Genomic DNA, 19,297 nt, shown 5'->3' on the forward strand with positions numbered 1-19,297 from the left:
AATTGAAAAACATACAACATTTGGCTTACAAATAATTTTTAACTTTTTATGTGTTTTATATGTAATGAAAATTTCTCTCATGTTCATAAAAACTTGTCCAAATTATATTTAAAAGTTAAAACGTTTGAATAAAATAATTGACCTTCGTTAATTGTTAAATACTAGCACCATCTTTCGAAATGTGCTTTACGGTCAACATAATAAAAAATCTTTGTAAACATCTCTATCAAATATCAATGTCAAATTTGACGTAAAACAACTGAGTCACTTAAGGGTGATTGTGTGAAAAATTAATATATACATACAAATTCTGTACAATATTTTCTTTATTTTTGGTGCTTTGTAACTGTGTTAGATTATGCTGGAGGTGTATTTAGAAAATATTAGCAAATTTTCAAAATGTGCGCAGTTGTTGAGAATAACCTCACTTTTATCCCCAACATAAGTAACGCATATGTTATTTGATATTAAGTTATAAATAATATAAACATCAATATGCCTCAAGCTAATACTAATTATAAGCTTAATTTTGTGCAAAAATCCCCACAATATTCCCCTATAACAAGTTCTTCGGCCATAATGGAATCTATTGATACTCCGTCTTTAACATTAATTAATAACAAAGCCCATATGTCGTCTCAACAAATTAATAATAAAAATACTTCGGAAATTTCTGTTGAAAATGAATTTACGTCTCTCAAGTTAGAAAATGACGAGGATTCGGATGCGTCCAGTTTTCTTTTAATGGATGGACAGGAGCACATGAAGGTACAATAATTTTTAATAATTTTTCAAAAATAATCAACTAATAACTTTGTCATTGAAATTTTATTACATTATTGGGACCATGCACATTATAAAAATATATAAATTGTAACTTTTTTGCACCAATTTGATTATACTTTAACAATGGTTTCTAAATATATGAATAACATAATTATTTTGTTGTATTATTGCTAATTATTAATGTGCTGCTTTTAGTATGTATTTGGACATAAGCTAAGTCATGTAAACTTCACATTTTATCTCTATGTAAATTAATAATTGAACTCATTTGAGATCTGTTTTCAGATAAATTCGGTAGAGCTGTTCTTAAAACTACTACAATGCCCTAAAAATGAAAAGATCAAAGTAGTTTCAATATTTGGAAATACTGGTGATGGAAAATCTCATACAATGAATCATGTCTTCTTTGATGGAGTTGAGGTATACAAATTAAAAATTCATATCATTTAAGTTCAATATAAAATTGAATAATTATTTAAATAATATTAAATTAGATATTCAAAACATCTGAAGAACAACATTCTTGCACTCTTGGTGTTTGGGCAGCGTATGATTCTGTTAATCGAGTTTTATGTTTAGATACAGAAGGATTGTTAGGAGTGACAAAGCAGGAAAATCAAAGAACAAGAATGCTGCTAAAGGTAATATTAAAAGAGCTTATTGCTTTATAAAGTGCAGTTGTCAATCAAAATCATTTATAGGTATTAGCCATATCTGATATAGTCATATACCGAACAAGATCTGAACGTTTACATAGAGATATGTATACATTTCTTGGAGGTGCTTCACAAGCCTTTAGTCGCCATTTTATGGGAGCTTTAAGAGCTTTAGGACTTCAACAGCCACCATCAGCTTTAGGCCCTGCTGTTATCATATTTCATGAAACTAGAAATACGAGAGTTTTGAATTCCAGTAAGTTTGTTTTATTTCAACCAAATCAATTTAGCACTATTATCAACAATCTAATAAAACAAAACAAAAATTTAATTCAAAAATAAAGCATAATTTATAAAATGAATGTTTATATATATCTCAATTAGCATTATGCTTGACATAATTATAAAAATTTAAATATAATCTTTTAAAGCTGTAACAGCTAGCCCAGAAGATATTTTACGATCAGAATTTTCTGCTATGCACTATGATCTAGAAGCGTTTTCATCTTTACGTTATGTTGGGCAGCACACAAGAGTGCCTCCTACACGCTATGAGCCACTTAAGAGTGCTGTTCAAGCTGAAATTATTAATACTACTGTAAGATCACCTAGGCCAGCTTCGGTGGTTCTACAAACATTAAAGGTGTAGTAATGTGCATTTTATTGATTTTTGCTATTAACAATATAGATAAACAAACTGCAAATTGTGTTTAGTTGATCTCAGTAAAAAAAATATTGAAAAGTCAATTCAATAAAATATACACAATACGTTAAATAAATGTCCCAAAAACTATCAAAATTTTCACTTAATAAAATTAGTAATATTTTGAAATTATGGAAAAATCATATCAAAAGAATGAGTATATATAAAAAATATATACTCATAGTATATATAAAATGATTTTGATATTTTAAATATTTTAATTTCAGGCTTTGAATAATAAATTTTCTGGAACTTTATCAGAAAAACCCACAAGTGTATTTCCTGAGCAATATTTTACTTGCGGTACCATTTGCTTGTCTTGTGGCGAAAGATGTGCACAGAGCATGGGCCATGAACAGCAAGGAGAATCGCATTATAACAGTAAAAAATGCAGGTATGTACCAGTACTGTAGTAGATAAAGCAGTTATGCTATTACAATTATGAATTAGATAGGAATAATTGCAATAGCTTCTAATATATCATTAAAAAGTTTTTATGAAGATTTCAGCATCAATTTGGCAATAAAGTTTATGTTTGCAAGGCCTGCCATATGTCTGGAATGGAAGTTATTGTAACACCGCATTATCAGTCAGCTGATACTAGTCAGAATAATGGGCCACTTGCTGCAGGGTCGTGGGTTGCTGGTTTAATGTCATATGCTTGGTCTGGATCTGTTATTGATTGTCCTAATTGTGGAGAAATATATAGAAGCAGACAGTACTGGTATGGAAATCGAAGTCCGGAAGATTCAGCTGTTAGGTCAGAAATTGTACATGTTTGGCCAGGGGTGAGTGTATTGAATTAAATATTGGAGACATAATCAACAAATAGGCAAGATTGAACAAAAGCTTTTAGACAAAATTTCTCTAATTTTTAGTTCAACATATTTGTATGTTGCTGCTAAATTTACAGATTATTTCTGTTAGACAAAGTATTTTGAATAATGAACTTACAATGTTGAATGTCAATATATGATCAGTGTTAAGTAACTTTTAACATAGATTGTAAGTTTTATTATTGCTTCATTGAACTTACATTAATAATGTTACTTATTTATAGAATAAACTACTGTCTCGTAATGGACCACCCCATTCTGCGCAAAAGGTTTTAGATGGTGTTACATATATATCCGATGTTGTTGCTAATGTAGCGACTGTTCCGTCGAGGGCGCTGAGCGATTGGATGACGGACAAACTAGCACCAGCATACTGGAAACCGAATGCCCTTATCAAGGTATTACTATAATTTATCTAGTTACTATAGTCTCAAATGTAGTACTATTATTTACCCTGTTATAAACTGTAGCACTCTCATTGAAGATAAAATATTGAACTATTTGTATTGAACTAATATTCTAAATGTGTTGAAATTTGCAAATATACATTTTATTCTTTGTCCATGACGAGTATATATTCGTAATCACAGTAAACTGGTTGATAGCAAACTCGTTTTGTCTGTGATTTTTAATTAATTCTTATAAAGTTCACAACATTTATGATCATGCTATTAAGAATATTTAACGAAATTTAAATAATTTTCACACAAATATTCTGATGCTATTATGATTTCACTTGCAATGCTAAAAAGGATTTAAAGAAATCATTTTTAAGATTTTTATATTATTACGGCCTAACAACAAAATATATTTATTATTTAATATCTGGAAAAAAAATGGCTTTTGATGTCTTACATGTAAACTTACTGACTTTAACAATAAGCAAATTGTTTTATTATATATACATGTATAAAGTTGGGTAACTTTTGGACGCTAAACTATACAAGAGCTAGGATGCTTTCATTTGTATAATATACATTAAAAAAGAAGAAACTATAATAATTATATAATAAATTAATTTCGCGTTTCCCTTTGCTATTTTGCAATATTTCAGCATTGCCACAGCTGCCGCGTGAAATTTGATAATAGTACCGAAACTCCTCTTTCAAAACATCATTGTAGAGCATGCGGAGAAGGTTTCTGTGCGGCTTGTTCCAAATGGAGAATGCCTGTTCCTTGGAGAGATTGGGGATCAGATCCAGTAAGTTAAAATATTATGAGTATTGCTTATTTAAAACCCGCAAATATCATAAAAAATATATAAATAAAAATATTTGTATTATTTATTTAGTTTTAATTAACTAATTTTGAAAGGTTCGCGTTTGTGAAGATTGTTATCGACAATCATCTAAACATTCCGATCGAAAAAATTCCGTCCCAGGCGAAGAAGTTGGCGTTTTGACCAGAAAATACGGCGAAGTTGTAGTCAATACACTGAGCTCTGTTGCGGCTGCTTTAGAATACCCAAAAGGTAGCAAATTGATTAAATTAAATAATGAATTGCGAAATGGATTTTTTCATTAGCATGCTGATACATCTATTAATAATTTAGAAAACAGAGTTTTTGTTAATTTGAGAGTAAAATCAAATATATCAGTAAAATATTTACCTAAACCAATTTCCTTTATCTTTACGGATAACCTTCAAATTTAAGAAAATAATAAAGGTGTTTACATTTCCTACAGATTTAATTAAAGAAGCAGCGAGACCTTCCTATTGGGTTCCAGATAGTGAAGCACCGAGTTGCCATTTGTGCGGAGTATTGTTTAATTCCGATTCTGAATGTAATTCTACTACTACAAGCATTAATAGTGATTTAAATACAACAGGCCCAATGATGGCTGCAACATCAGACCAGCAACGGACGTTTTTAACGTAAGTTTAATAATCTTTATTTTTCTCTTGGTCTAATGTACTAATGTACTAATTTGTGTTAGTTAACGTTTTGTATATTTATCTACATGTTCATGGTTGAAAATTCATGTTAATATAGAAGATGCAAAGTACTATTGTAGAAGCACATGAATTTATTATGGTTTTTTTCTTCAATATATTATATACTATATACACTTTGATAACATGAATATATAATTATTTTACAGATATCAAAGAAGGCACCATTGTCGTGCTTGCGGTCAAGCTGTTTGCAACAAATGCTCTTTGAAAAGAAGGCCTGTTCCAGAACGGGATTGGCATGAACCTAAAAGGGTTTGTGACGCATGTTATAATAGAAAGTCTGAATAAGTATGTAAAAAAATAATCTAAAAGACATGAACATGTTTAGCCATTGAGCATGAACTGTAAAAAAGGTGACAAGTTTAAAATCTAAGCCATATTCCGAATCAAAATTAATAAATAATATTCTAGATATAAAAAAAGCAGATTATCATGAATGAAAAAAATTATCTATTTATCTTTCATATATCTAAATCAGCATATTTTCAGGCTGTGTGATACAAAAAAAGTGGCAAGGCTTGTGATCAAATTTTGTTTTGTGTACTATCCTTTGGTATTGATTTGATATTACTGCATTATAATTAGGAAATTATGAAATTTTATTCTTGTTTTTTTTTATAATTATTCGAATAGTTATAAAATTTAGTATGGTTCTTATTCATATATAAAAAATCATTAAAGAAAGGTGTTTAGTTTGTATAATTATGATCATGAACAAGGCCTAGAAAAGAATTCAAAATAAGTGACGAGTGTACATAACTCATCAATTATGAAATTATTAAATAGAGACTTTACCAATAGTTTTGTTTTATATTTGATGCATATATAGAGTAATGAATTATATATAATATACATAGACTATTATTATTTTATTTTCAATAATATAATACTTGTGATAGGTATTGAATAGTAAATACATTTGTAAATAATAATTTTTGTTACAAGAATAAAGTTAAATATATTGTATTCTTTATTGTAATACAGTTTATATAAAATTACATTATAATATTAAAATAACTAAAGAAGATGGTATATTATGAATGAAACCAAGTAACTATAGTTGAAAATTTATTAAGCATTTAATTCTATGAAATCTTATGATTTTTGAATCATATATTTACCTCTGAAGATTATAGAGATAAAAAGTTGAAAGCTTTGGGGTAGTTTTGTATTTTTATATACATGATTTTTATGATGCAATTAAGTTATATTTAGGTACATTCAAAATTTAATTTATTTTTTTATTTATTTCAAATTTGTTTAGAAAAATAAATGACATTTTTAATAAAAAGTGAATTTTAAAATGAGATATTACTGCATTATATATAAATATTCTTTGTAAATAATTAATATATTGTACAGTTTAAATGCTTTTTATGTGACATAATCAATTGTGATTGAAATTTAATTATTGTAATTTATTATTTATCAAATAAATTTGCAAAAGTTTCCTTTTCTTTCATTTATATGTAGCTCCATATGTATACTCTTCTTTTATCTATGTGTAGCTCTATATTTTAAATGCTAGTAGTAAAACTAATACATAAATATTTAAATTGTTTTTAAGAATAAGCGTGTAAATTAGAAATTATATTAATTCTAATATAATTGAAGCCATAGTCAACTGAACATTAAATAGAGTCTACAAAACGCACGAAAGCATTCAAGTTTAGCGCTTTTTTCTCTATGCTCCACTGAACTAGGATCGTCTTTATTTACATTTAATAAAAAATATGAAAATCATTACAAGCATTATGAAAGTTTTACTAGAAAAAGAAAATAATTCTAAATTATATTTTATTCAATTGAACGTTTCTGGAAGCTTAAAATTAGTTAATAAATAAATAAATTACGTTGAATATTAATGTTATGTGTTGTGGCACTACTGATCGCGTTGTATTAAAATGGCGTCTGATTTTAGTTCAGTGGATCGTATCATATGTTTGTTGGGTGGCGTTGTCGCATCGAGGACGCGGAATGGTGTATAAGTTTAAATCCTAACATTTTGTGCAATATAAACAATAAACGTAAGTACCAATTTTTATTATTATACTCTAATTACATTCATCAAACATAAATCTATTAGATAGAATAATTCGTTTCGGCTGTTATGTTGTAATTAAACAAATATCTCTATTAAGCTTGTATACATAATCATTCAATGGCTGATCGTGATTTTGACCCATTTTAATAATTCGCTTCGGGGACGCGATGACACACGTCGCCGAAAGTAAAATCGTTTTTTAATGAGTTACTTTTATTAGTATCAATAGCCCTAAAAGTATCTTTTTATGTAATTAAGTACTTTAGCAATTCATTATTTTGTCCACGTCGCTATGGCTAAATTTGGCTAAACTTCCTAGTGAAAATAGAATGTAAAAATCGGTGCTTGGTGCATAGTGATTTTTCTTGGGACTTTTTCAGCATTTGTTGCATTGTGTAAGTTACGTAATGGGTAGTATTAAAATAATTTCTTTTTGTAGTTATGTTTTTTCGCTGATGTTATCTATTAGCTTCAGTTGTGAAATTTTACACAAACACATGTGATCGAAGCTTATTAAAAACACTATGCGTGGAATTGGCCGTAAAGCGTGGCACATTGTCGCATGATTTGCGAGAACATATTGAAAACGACGCGCATTTCATTGTTTATCAATTCTGATTCTCAGTTCAGAACGCCATATAATAATTATTCATTTTATATCTTTATACAACGAAGCGTTTCAAATCGCTTCATGTAACAGTTGCTCGATAAATTAGGGCCTTGGACGAACGAAATGTGGAAAGCATTTTGTATAAACAATATTATATTCTAGCAAAGCACCCTAATGATCACCACTAATGTCGAAAAATATTTTTGTAAAAATTGTTATACTTGTAAATTGATTTCCATTGATTTTCAAGATGTTTCTGAAAATTTGAACATATGTGACATTCTCTATATGATATATTCTTCTGTGTTTTATCTTAAAGATCGGCCCTTTTTCCCAACTTCTTAACAAAAGGTATATATTCGATTTAATTAAGGTGTTAACTTCGCTAAAATCAAACTTATTTCAATTCACAACAATATAGAAGAATAATAAGTAAATTATCTGATCTAAGCAGACTATAATTCATATAGATTGAGGTAATTATTGATTAATAAGGGAAAAATGCGGAATGAGAAAGTTTTACTCATATTATAATATGCCCTTACTGAAATCAGGTGAATATAAAGGGCATAGTATTTGTTGAAATTAGTATAAAACAATCCTCATACGAAGCGAAATTTTAAAACAAAAATATTTGGCTTCTAAATTAGAAGATACATTTCCATTTAAAAAATATTCAAAACAATTTTTGTTCTGAAATTGAAAATTGTTTTCATAAATTAAAATCATAAAATAGAGATTCTCTTTGCAAAATTATCTTATTGTTAATCAATGGTTTCTAATAAAATTCACGTACCAATTCAAGCTTTATCTTCATATAGTTTAGTCAATAGTTTTTAGATTGTTCTGTTTTCATTCCATTGATTTTACTCCTAATTATAGAGTAAAGTGCCTTTTCATGTAATTATTTGATATAAATGCAGTTCGTTTCGCCGAATTTATTATATTTTTTAAATTCATTATTAGGTTATGAAATCAGTCTTAACGTTTAAAAACAATTATGTTATCTATACACGAGTCAAAATTTTGATTGTGTATTTTCTGTACAATCACGCTTCATATTTGTTATGCAAATTTTATGTTAGAAGTTGATTATATCAAACTCAATGAGAAGTGCATTTTAAAGTTTTTTTTATACTTTATATGACTAAATTTATTTAATACATTAAATTTTTATTTGATTTATAAGTTTCCAACTAATTCAAGTCATGATCGTTAAAATCAAATGTTTTACAATGTCAATACGGCTTTTAAAATAAATATGGTCTTTGAGCAATCAATAAAAACAATTCGACTTTCTATTTTTTACAAGTGTAAAATTAATTGCTTATATAGGAACGCTATACACAGACGCTGATTAGTTTTATTATTTTATTCGAAATCCATATGAGTAATAATGTTTAAGGAGATTCGTTATAAAGCTTTGATTAAAGATCATAGAATAAATAAATTATCAAAAAATATTATTGCTTCGAAATTGTCATTGTTAGTAAAAAATATGCTCTTTACGCATATATGATAGGCTTATTTATGAATGTATCTAGGCATGGGGCAAGTGCACATTATCATGCTCTTTCCTCCTGTAATTTATTATTTCCAATATTTTTTGTTGCAGCAAATATATCGATTTTAGTATAAATATTCAAATCACTACTTTTTCAAATCGCGTGGTGTGTTTGATATGTTACTATTAGTGTCCAATCTCGTATTTTGAGTACTTTGTTAGTCCTGGGCAAAAGTCCAGCTTCATAAGTGAAATAGAGACATACACTGTTCGCCACATTTTTTCCTAAATTGATTCTTTTTTTACGAGAAACTATTTCAAATCTTAATCAAATTACACAGATTAAACAATTGCAACGATAATAGAGTAATAATAGAAACATCGTCATGTATTATTGAATAAAGCTTAGTATAAATATTACCACCTGTTCAAGTTCATTTATCGACACAGAAAATATAGTATAGTAATCAATTATTTAGTATATCGCAACCAAGCTTGATTGTTTTTAAAGACATGTATTGTTTATTCATATCAACGATCGCAATGAAATGGAATACTCGTTCTGTATTATCTAAATAGTGACGTCATTTGAATTACCAATGCAAATAAAAATATAAATACGTGTGCATCATATTTCGATTCCACTTGTTATTGACGCCCTTGCTTTCTGGTTATAAAATAATTATCAAATTTATGACGCCATTATCCAGTCATCATTAGTTTGCGTTTTGTTACCTAGAAGGGACACAGAAGTTCAAGTTCTGAAGGTACATAGAGAAAACAAAAGTGAATAACAAACAGAAAAACTTATGAATGGTAAATGGAGTATGATTCATTCCATAAGAATTAAGTTTTTATTGAAAAGGTTATTGAAATATATTCAACCGATTTGAATTATACGACCTTTTGCATGATGCCTAATTATGTTTCTTGATCATTCTTTGAAAAATTGTTCTTTCAAGTCCTATTTATTCGGTGATAAACCCAAGTCTAGCTGAATTGCCTGATTGTTGATTATTCTCGATCTATAATATGAATATGTACTTATTTGATATGGTATCTGTTTTGGGCCAAACCTTCTTAATATGACAACTCAATGCATAAATAAGTACATAGAGTTATTATGTAAAATTAAACTCATTTAATGTATTAATGATTCATCCCATAAGCATTAAATTTTTATTGCAAATGTTTCATTATAGACATTATTCCAATATAGAAGTTATCCCTCTTGACATATTAATTGTAAAATATTGAGTTATTTTAGAAAATAATGTGATGTACGCAAGATTTTGTGCAAATATAAATTTATACGATGATAAGCTCATGCCGAACATTATTATTTGATTATTAATATCGCTTTCTATAGACAGTATGTGAGATTCACATGTTGATTACATGTTTTCAAACAAGAGTTCTTACAACATTTTGAAAAATATTATTTTTTAATAATTATCACAGAAAAAATCTAATACAGTGGCTTTGTTCATAACGTATAACCAGACATAAGACATCTAAACTTTAAATATATTCAACCGATTTGAATTATTCTACATTTTACATGATGCCTAATTATATTTCTTGATCATTCTCTGAAAAATTATTATATCAAGTCCTATAAATTCGGTGATAATCCCAAGTCAAGCTGAAATGCCTGATTGTTGATCATTCCCTATAATATGAATATGTATTTGATATGATATCTATTTTGGGCCAAACCTTCTTACTATGACAACTCAATACATAAATAAATACATATAGTTATTATGTAAAATTAAACTCATTTATTGTATTAATGATTCATTTCATAAGAATTAAGTTTTTATTGAAAATGTTTCAATATAGACATTATACCAATATAGAAGTTATACCTCTTATATTATTAATCATAAAATATTGAGTTATTTTAGAAATAAATGTAATTTACGCAAGATTTTGTGCAAATATAAATTTGAACGATGATAAGCTCATGCCGAATATTATTATTTGATTATTAATATCGCTTTCTATAGACAGTATGTGAGATTTATATGAATATTACTTGATTTTAAAGAAGACTTATTACACGATCTTTTGAAAAATATCATATTTTTAATAATTATTACAGAAAACATCTAATACAGTGACTTTGTTGATAACATACAACCAGACATAAGGCATTTAAACTTTAAATATATTCTACCGATTTGAATTATTCGACCTTTTGCATTTTGCCTAATTATGTTTCTTGATCATTCTCTGAAAAATTGTTATTACAAGTCTTATTAATTCGGTGTTAAACCTAAGCTGAAATGTCTGATTGTTCATCATTCTCTATAATATGAATATGTTTTTGATATGATATCTATTTTCATCCAAACCTTCTTACTATGACAACTCAATACATAAATAAATACATAGAGTTATTATGTAAAATAAAACTCATTTAATGTATTAATGATTAAACTGTTAAATTCTGATTTTATACATTTCGTTTTGGGATAATGATCCCAATGACATTGTTATTGCCCAAGTTTTACACCATATTTCTTCTGAACTTACAATGTTATAAACAAAATTTATGATACGTTAACTTATAAAAGCAAGCAATAGAGAATATCTCTACATTTATGATAAGAAGTACTATGGATCTCGAAAAATAGATAAGAATGTGTTTTATGAGCAAATCATTATTTTTAAATTAAGAAAAAGATGAATAATTTAGCGAGCTTTACACGTTTTTCTTGCAAAGTGAAAAGCTTTCCATAAATTATAACTAAATTTTTTTGTAGCGATTACAAAAGTTTCTACAAGTAACAGATTAATTGCGAAATAAAAATACATTCAATGATCTGAAAATTTATTCCAAAAAAACAATGTATTTGGAATACTTTCCTTCGAATAAAATCGAAATCAAAATTCTACACTATATCTTGTGATTAAATAAAATAAATTATAATTTATTATTTGCTATAGCGCAACTAATTATAATGTATATAATTTGTGAAAGTGGTATCGTTAGTGAAGTCCAAATTTTGACTTAAAAAATTAACATCAGCAAAGGAATACAGAGTTATAACATGTTCATGATTAGTTACAAAGGGTTGTTATAAAATTAAATACGCCTACTAACTTCCGTTTCATATATTCAATTTTGTGTTGATAGCAGTTTTTGCATGCACGTGTAAATACTCGCATTGATATATACTAATTGGTAACTTAATTTTTAGTACTGTCAATTTATATTACGATGGTTATAGTATTAATTGATCTTCACAAATATTGCATAGAGCTTACTCGAACATCGATATCAAGCTTTAACATATATCTGTTACTGTTGGCATGTGACAAACAGAAATGTAACTGCATCGGAATTTACAGAGAAATATAATTTACCAACATGCAGATAAATGACGAATACAAGTATATAATTTCGACTTCATATCGATTCGTGGCTTGCCGATTCCGAAATTGTAATTCAGAAATGATAAGTTTACACATGATTTTATTACATTTGCATCAGTGATAGCCAAACATAGGTGAGAAGTTAAGAAGAGATAGTGACTGTTTGCTAAAATAAGACCCAGAAAATTACAATATTTAATGTTACGCAATTTTCAGTAATTGATTATTCAATTTAAAATGAAAAATAAATCATACAGAAAAAACGATTGTCGTACTAGTATCATTTTGAAGAAAATAATATCAGAAAATACGAGGAAAAAATCAAAGTGAAATTATTACTATACAGAATTTGATTGGTCTTTAGATGTTGTTCTGCATGTTTGCCATGTGTTCTAAAATTTTAAAATTTGAATGGTATTTTCCAATATTCTTAATATTACAATAAATATTAAAATTTACAATCATTTGTATGTTTCATAAATCAACATTTATATGTGATTTTTTTGCAGAACAATTCAACGATAAATTATATATTCATTTTTGTTAGCAGAATTATATTACCAATTATATGAGTATAACCCATAAAAAATCAGAGTCAGTAAATACTGCGAATGTGTTCCAACGCAAATAAGCAAATATTTGTACAGCTACCAGTTAATAAAAGCGGTTTTCTTACGTTTATCTTGGATATTGGAAATATATTTTATAAATTCTATTAGATTTAACTTTAAATTAATAGAGCGTATTCACAATTGAAATTTGAGTTAAGAGTTTTAATTGCTAATTACTTATGGATGCAATATTTAGTTTATTTCTTAATGTTATCTTTTTTATCAAAGTAACATTATATTTCAATCAACAAAAAAACATTAAATTAATTTAGTTCACCAGACCTTGCTCTGTATACCACTGTTTTGTAAATGATAACTCAATCACATAATAATCAGACAAAGTTTATTAACTACGAATCAATTGATTCATTAAGCAATTCAAGTGCTCAATATTCAACTTCAAATATCGACATAGAGATGATACAATTTAATCTTTGAACTTCTGCCTTGTAATCGAAAATTCAAAGGGACATCTAAATAAAAAAGGTCGGTCCCTGTAGCAAAAATCATTCTTGTTATTTTTAGTAATTTTCCTAGTCATCAATCACTTTTTCTGCGCTATGTCCGAAATAGTGATTTGGTCTGAAATCGTGATTTATTTTTGGGTCTATTGCTGTACGTCCATTCAACCTTATTTATCTATATTGAACTTATCTTTAACTCATAAAACAGGATAAAAAGCCAGATATTTTCTGCAAGGCATAATATAAAATTTTACTAATTTATTAAAATACGATTAGAACTCATTTACCTACGGTTCTTTACAAACTTTTTTATACAGACAATGCATCATCTTTTTATATTATAATTATTTATTTATGTTTAAAAAAACATTGGAAGGTAGAAAACTGTATTTACATTGTACATATTTTTATTTCTTTTGGGGTTTTTAAATTTTATTGCAATTGCATTTAGTTATGACGCTATTCGCCACACACACATATATATATATGTGTGTGTGCGTGTGTGTATGTATTTAGCAGGTAAATTCTGGATTTTTCATTCAATTGATTATTTTCTTTTCTTTTCTAAACAATTAATTCAACATATAAAAAATAATTAGATTTTTGTAGATGATCATCAGGTTTTAACGTTTTAGATATGTTTCATCATCAGGTTTCCATAAACATTTTTTTATGAAATAACATTATTAATGATGATAACAGAATATAGAAAAAAGTTATAAAGAAATGGGTTACGTAGCTCTTCTTAAAAAAGGAAAAGATATGTAAAAAAATACTAGAAATTATGAAGCAAAAAAATTATTTATCTGCAATATTGATTTAAATTAGTGTTTTGGATTTGTAGATCAATATTGCAGGTATTTTTGCTTCTCAATTTCTAATATTTTTTTACATATCTTTTTACTTTTTTGAAAAGGTAAAAAACAATTTCTTTTCTTTCATCATCTAATATTTTATTGCATTAAAATTGTTTTTGACGGGGAAAAATTTGATGATGTATCTAATTCTGAAACGTCGAAATTACAGAATATTAACATCTGAAAAAAGTAATAGTTTTATTTATTAGATTAATTGTTCGAAAAAAACACACTTTATATATATATATATATATATATATATATATATAATATTAGAACTATGCTGTGACAGTATATTGATGTTTGCATGTACTATATCACAAATGACATTATCTAAACTAGGACAGCGTTGTACGTGCTCCCTTTTTCAAAATGCTCAGAGATTAAACGTCAAACAAAAAACGACATACATTAAAAGAGGTCTTTTGAAATATATTAAATTCTGTTTCTGAAATTCATGTCTCATTGTCAGCATAATTTCCAATTGCCCTTGCGACATATATATGTATGCGGATGAATATATAAAATAAATCAATCAATATATATGCTGAATGACTTACAAAAAGTTTAAGCGTTTTATGTTTAATTAGCATCGCTTGCATTTTGGATATCTTTTAAGTAGTTACGACATTCTGCTAGATAACATTAATACTACTGGTATTTTGATAAATTTTACGTTTTGGTGGGACCTTGTATTATAGATAGCGTTGGAAGTTTGACGCCGTGAGAATATGACGATATTGCAGTTAATATTTGAAACATTAAAACCGCACATTATTTAATTTATCTCACTGTTACGCAGTGTATCAGCGTTTAAATTTGAATAATGCGATAATTCAAAACCACACTATGTCTATTAAATATATACACGAGGTCCATAGCCCTATGATGCGTCTTCGTTAATATAACGCGCGTCCTTCCAATAGGTGTCCTTCTCCAATCTGCTATTTCATAGTTTGTGCGGCCTCACGAACGATTGAACAAATCTGGTTGCTATGTGTACAAAGAAAATAATTTTTGTTTTATGTTTGAATTAAAAAAGAACGCTATTTGTACACAAATATTAATGCGGCCTTACTGTTTTAAAAATAAACTTGTACAAATAGAACGAAAACAATTCTTTGCAGAGAATTCTATTTAAGTATTTGATTTTTGCGATCATGACGATAGATCGTAGACCTATCCCATAAATTATCCGAAATAATATTTATTTATTATAATATTAATTTCACTTCTTTTATCATTTTTTTCGTATCCTTATGTATAGGCCTAAACGCTTTAAATAGTCTTTTTATAATTGAAATATCTAAATGTTTATTATTAGTCAAAGCAAAAATATTTCTGTGTATTGTATGTATATCTACGTTTCGGTTTAAAATTGCCAGTGGGAGATATCAATGAATATAATTAGTGATACTACAGAAGGTAAATGCGCTCGTAAAGTTATACTAATATGCTATATCTTTCAAATTAGCATTGTTATATATATATATATGTTTAATTTGAGTTTAATATTCGGGCGTAACATCAATAAAAATAGTATGAGTTTTTTTAAAAATTTATGATATTAATTGATGTTACGCCCGAATATTAAACTCAAATTAAACATATATATCAACATCAAATTCAAGACTATTCAAAAATATATATATATATATACAGAATGTCCCAGAACTCAACGTCAAACCGAAACGGAGTGATAATTTGGCTATAGTTGTCCTGATTATGAGAGTAATTAGAATTGAAAATGATATCGTGTTGCTTGGAAATTATGGGCTTTTAAGTGCAACCCTTTGGTGAAATTGTGATAATTTTTCGGTTATTGTAGTTAATTTTTATTAATTTTGTTTATTAAAACTTTGGATCTGTGATGATAAATAACATTTCTAGAACCACAGTGTAAAACAATGTCAAAATTGCCCCAAGCATATTGTTGCATTGCAGAGGTTTTCAACATATTAAATGAATTCATTCTTTTGTAACTAGAATTTTTATTTATATTTATACAACACAATTATACAATTATAGATAATAATGGTACAAAACTTAAATTAATAAATAATAATACATACTATATTAAATGACATATAATTTAAAAAACATATGTTTACAAGTGTTAATGGTTCTAAGTTTCGCCTTTTATATGAAAGAAAAAAAAACAGAATAATTTACTAAAAGTTATAACTCAAATACTCATCAATAGAGTAAAAAACTTGCTCTTTAAAAATGTGTCTAATACCTAGTGGCAGCTTATTGTAAAGCAATTATCCTCAGACCATCTAAGCCTCTAAGGTATTAAATAAATATAAATATTAGCGTTAAAGGGCACTAGTGTGAAATTTTCAAAAAATTGAATTTTCAATTTTTCCATATTTCAATAGGTCATACCTTTAAAAATAACACACTAAAATTTTAAATCGATATCTTAAATAGTTTTTGAGTTACAGCTATTTAATGAGTATATATATAGTATGTAGTATAACGATCATTTAATCTTTAAACGGGTTTTTCTCGAAACAGCATTTTCCGAATTTGCTGCAGCGATTACTCAAAAACAAATGATCCGATCACTATCAAATTTTATTCACATGTTCTCATGTATAGTTCTCCGTAAAATGAACTATCGATTTTTTGATCGGATCAAAAATCGAATTTTGGCAGTTCAAAAACGACCAAATTTTTGGGTAAAATCCGACTTTTTTTTAAAAAACGCCGTCATTTTGTCAATTTTTGATTTTTTTTATCGCAGTTCATTTTACAGACAATATTATCTAGTTTAGCGAGATTTTTTTTTTTAATTTTATCCATGTAGAAGGCCGGAATCACTGCAGCAGCGAAGGGCCTTTTTTTGTCGCGCCGTTAGGGATCGACGATAACTTAAAAAATATTTTATTTTTTTCTTCAAAAATGTATTCTTAAAACATGTATAAATGTATTACTAAAATTTTGAATTGATTGATGAAGTAGTTTTTTTAATACGAATTCCCAAAAATCACCTTTTTTTAGGCGGTTACACTAGTTGTACCCCTTAATACCATATACAAATTTTTTGCAACTATTATCTTTATACTATCGAATATATATAAGCATCCATTTTTTATTCTAATATTTTCATGCTTCAAAAGTTCACAAAAAAATTTAAATTTACATTCCATTGCTCATGTTTTGAATAAATTGTTTACAAGCACTGCTCCATAATGTCTGTAACATAATATTCTTGGCGTCTCATTACTCTTGGCTACCTGTGTTCGTTATTCAGCGATTAATCTTTTGCAAAATATCAGCATGACCGTCTGTGCATCTTTTGTGTTAATGCAATTGCTTATTGCTTCAGTAGATTATATTTTAAATATATGGGTTCATAGAAAGTAAATTAAGAACGGAAAATTATATTTACGTGTTCATTACCGGACCTACTCAACTGCTGATAATTTTGTTTGTATATATATATAGAACAATATTTATACGTAAATCATTATCCTGGAAAAAAATTATTAAATTTACTATCTAATAATTACTAATACAATAGCGTAATAATCGTTTTGCACAAAATTGAACTTTTCATGATCATCTTTTGCAAATGAATGGAATAAATATAAGAAAAAATTTGAATAAACTTAATTGTTATTAATCAATGATATGATGTATTATGTATTAAGCAAATATAGTCTTTACATTCATAATCCATGTTTGTTACTGCTTTTCCTTTATTTGAAAATGCAGTTTAATACTGGATCTGCGCATGGAACTTGAAAAATTCCCTTAATTAATGCAATAATTAATAGTGATATTCAAGGTTGCGCTCGTCTATGTTTCTATTTTATTAATACAACTTTACGGTTTAATTGACATTCGTATAAATATTCTTTTGAAAGATACTTTACGATTCGAGTATTAAAGAGCTTAGAAATTATTTTAACTAGTACCGGTTTTGGATGCAGGCAGCATGGCGATCAAATGATAAATAATTTTTAGATCAGCATAAATATCAGGCGGAATATTTTTGACTAACGATAAGTTTTGTTTTCAGAATATTTTTTACTATCTACTATTTTTATTCGTATATTGTTATCATAGATACGCGCTTTGAAAGTGATAATTCATTTCGGATTCTACATTCTTGTAATACAATGGCAATATATAAGTTTCATGAATGAAAACATTTGATAGGCACTGTTATCGACGTGTAAGTAGTAATCAAACTTAATATGTATATCATTATATAAAACTGAGCAAATATTTTTGATTTTTTTTAAACAGTTGTGATTTTTGTCTGCATTGGCACCTTGTGAAGTATATTTGTATCTCTCATGCTGAAGTCATTGTGGGCGAACATCTTAGCATCATGCATCTTCGAATTTCTAATCGTCTTTAGCATATTAATGCAAACCATAATTTATTGTACTATATTATATGAGTTATTTGTAGTTTTTAACAACAGATTTTATAAAACCTATTGATGATGATTGATTAGCTAAAAACAGATAATAAGCAATGACGAGAAATCTGACCTACAAGTTCTTTAGCGTGTGCGTGATTAAACACAAATTCATATAAATACTAATGCATGATCTTTTCGTACGTGTGCGATTTTTACAAATTAATATCCGATAAGTTTTCGACCTTTATTCTCTGATAAGAAATACGCGTAAGATAGAACGTTTGCATTCTTGAATATGATAACATATTGAATTTAATTTACCGGTATTCAAATTATGAAGAGCCATTATTATTTTAGTAACGATATCCTTTTTTGAAGTGTTTACATATTATCTCTGTTAATTTATATATTATTTAATACTGTATTAAACGTCTTTGAAAAAAATTTCAATCTAATGCTGTGTTTGAATACTAATTCTACAAAAATTTTTAAATATCTAATTATA

General features: G+C 27.3%; 2 protein-coding genes across 2 annotated transcripts in view; both read left to right on the forward strand.

Moving 5' to 3' along the window:
- The first annotated feature begins 288 nt into the window (after positions 1–288).
- LOC113385102 (zinc finger FYVE domain-containing protein 1-like) lies at positions 289–5,701 on the forward strand. Its single transcript, XM_026622910.1, has 12 exons — positions 289–768; positions 1,072–1,206; positions 1,281–1,427; positions 1,488–1,698; positions 1,874–2,085; positions 2,373–2,539; positions 2,648–2,933; positions 3,206–3,379; positions 4,036–4,182; positions 4,296–4,452; positions 4,667–4,856; positions 5,084–5,701. Exons 1-12 carry the CDS (start codon positions 496–498, stop codon positions 5,223–5,225), a joined length of 2,241 nt encoding a protein of 746 aa, XP_026478695.1. The 5' UTR covers positions 289–495; the 3' UTR covers positions 5,226–5,701.
- A 1,189-nt stretch (positions 5,702–6,890) lies between these two features.
- LOC113385900 (putative uncharacterized protein DDB_G0279653) overlaps positions 6,891–19,297 on the forward strand; it is a 92,272-nt gene continuing 79,865 nt past the window's right edge. Inside the window, exon 1 of the mRNA XM_026623723.1 lies at positions 6,891–6,964. The gene's annotated coding sequence lies outside the window, so the exon portion shown is untranslated. The remainder of the gene's footprint in view (positions 6,965–19,297) is intronic.

The sequence above is a fragment of the Ctenocephalides felis genome, unplaced genomic scaffold (assembly GCF_003426905.1).
Source record: "Ctenocephalides felis isolate EL2017-DRISC unplaced genomic scaffold, ASM342690v1 CF-g0.4_SCAFFOLD_03571, whole genome shotgun sequence".
Classification (NCBI taxonomy): domain Eukaryota; kingdom Metazoa; phylum Arthropoda; class Insecta; order Siphonaptera; family Pulicidae; genus Ctenocephalides; species Ctenocephalides felis.

What these genes read in the sequence shown, in the direction of transcription:
- LOC113385102 (XM_026622910.1), top strand. Translation starts at nt 496, where the DNA reads ATGCCTCAAGCTAATACTAATTATAAGCTTAATTTTGTGCAAAAATCC. An exon ending in ATGGACAGGAGCACATGAAG is followed by an intron (nt 769 to 1,071) that starts GTACAATAATTT and finishes ATCTGTTTTCAG; the next exon opens with ATAAATTCGGTAGAGCTGTT. An exon ending in CAGCAACGGACGTTTTTAAC is followed by an intron (nt 4,857 to 5,083) that starts GTAAGTTTAATA and finishes ATTATTTTACAG; the next exon opens with ATATCAAAGAAGGCACCATT.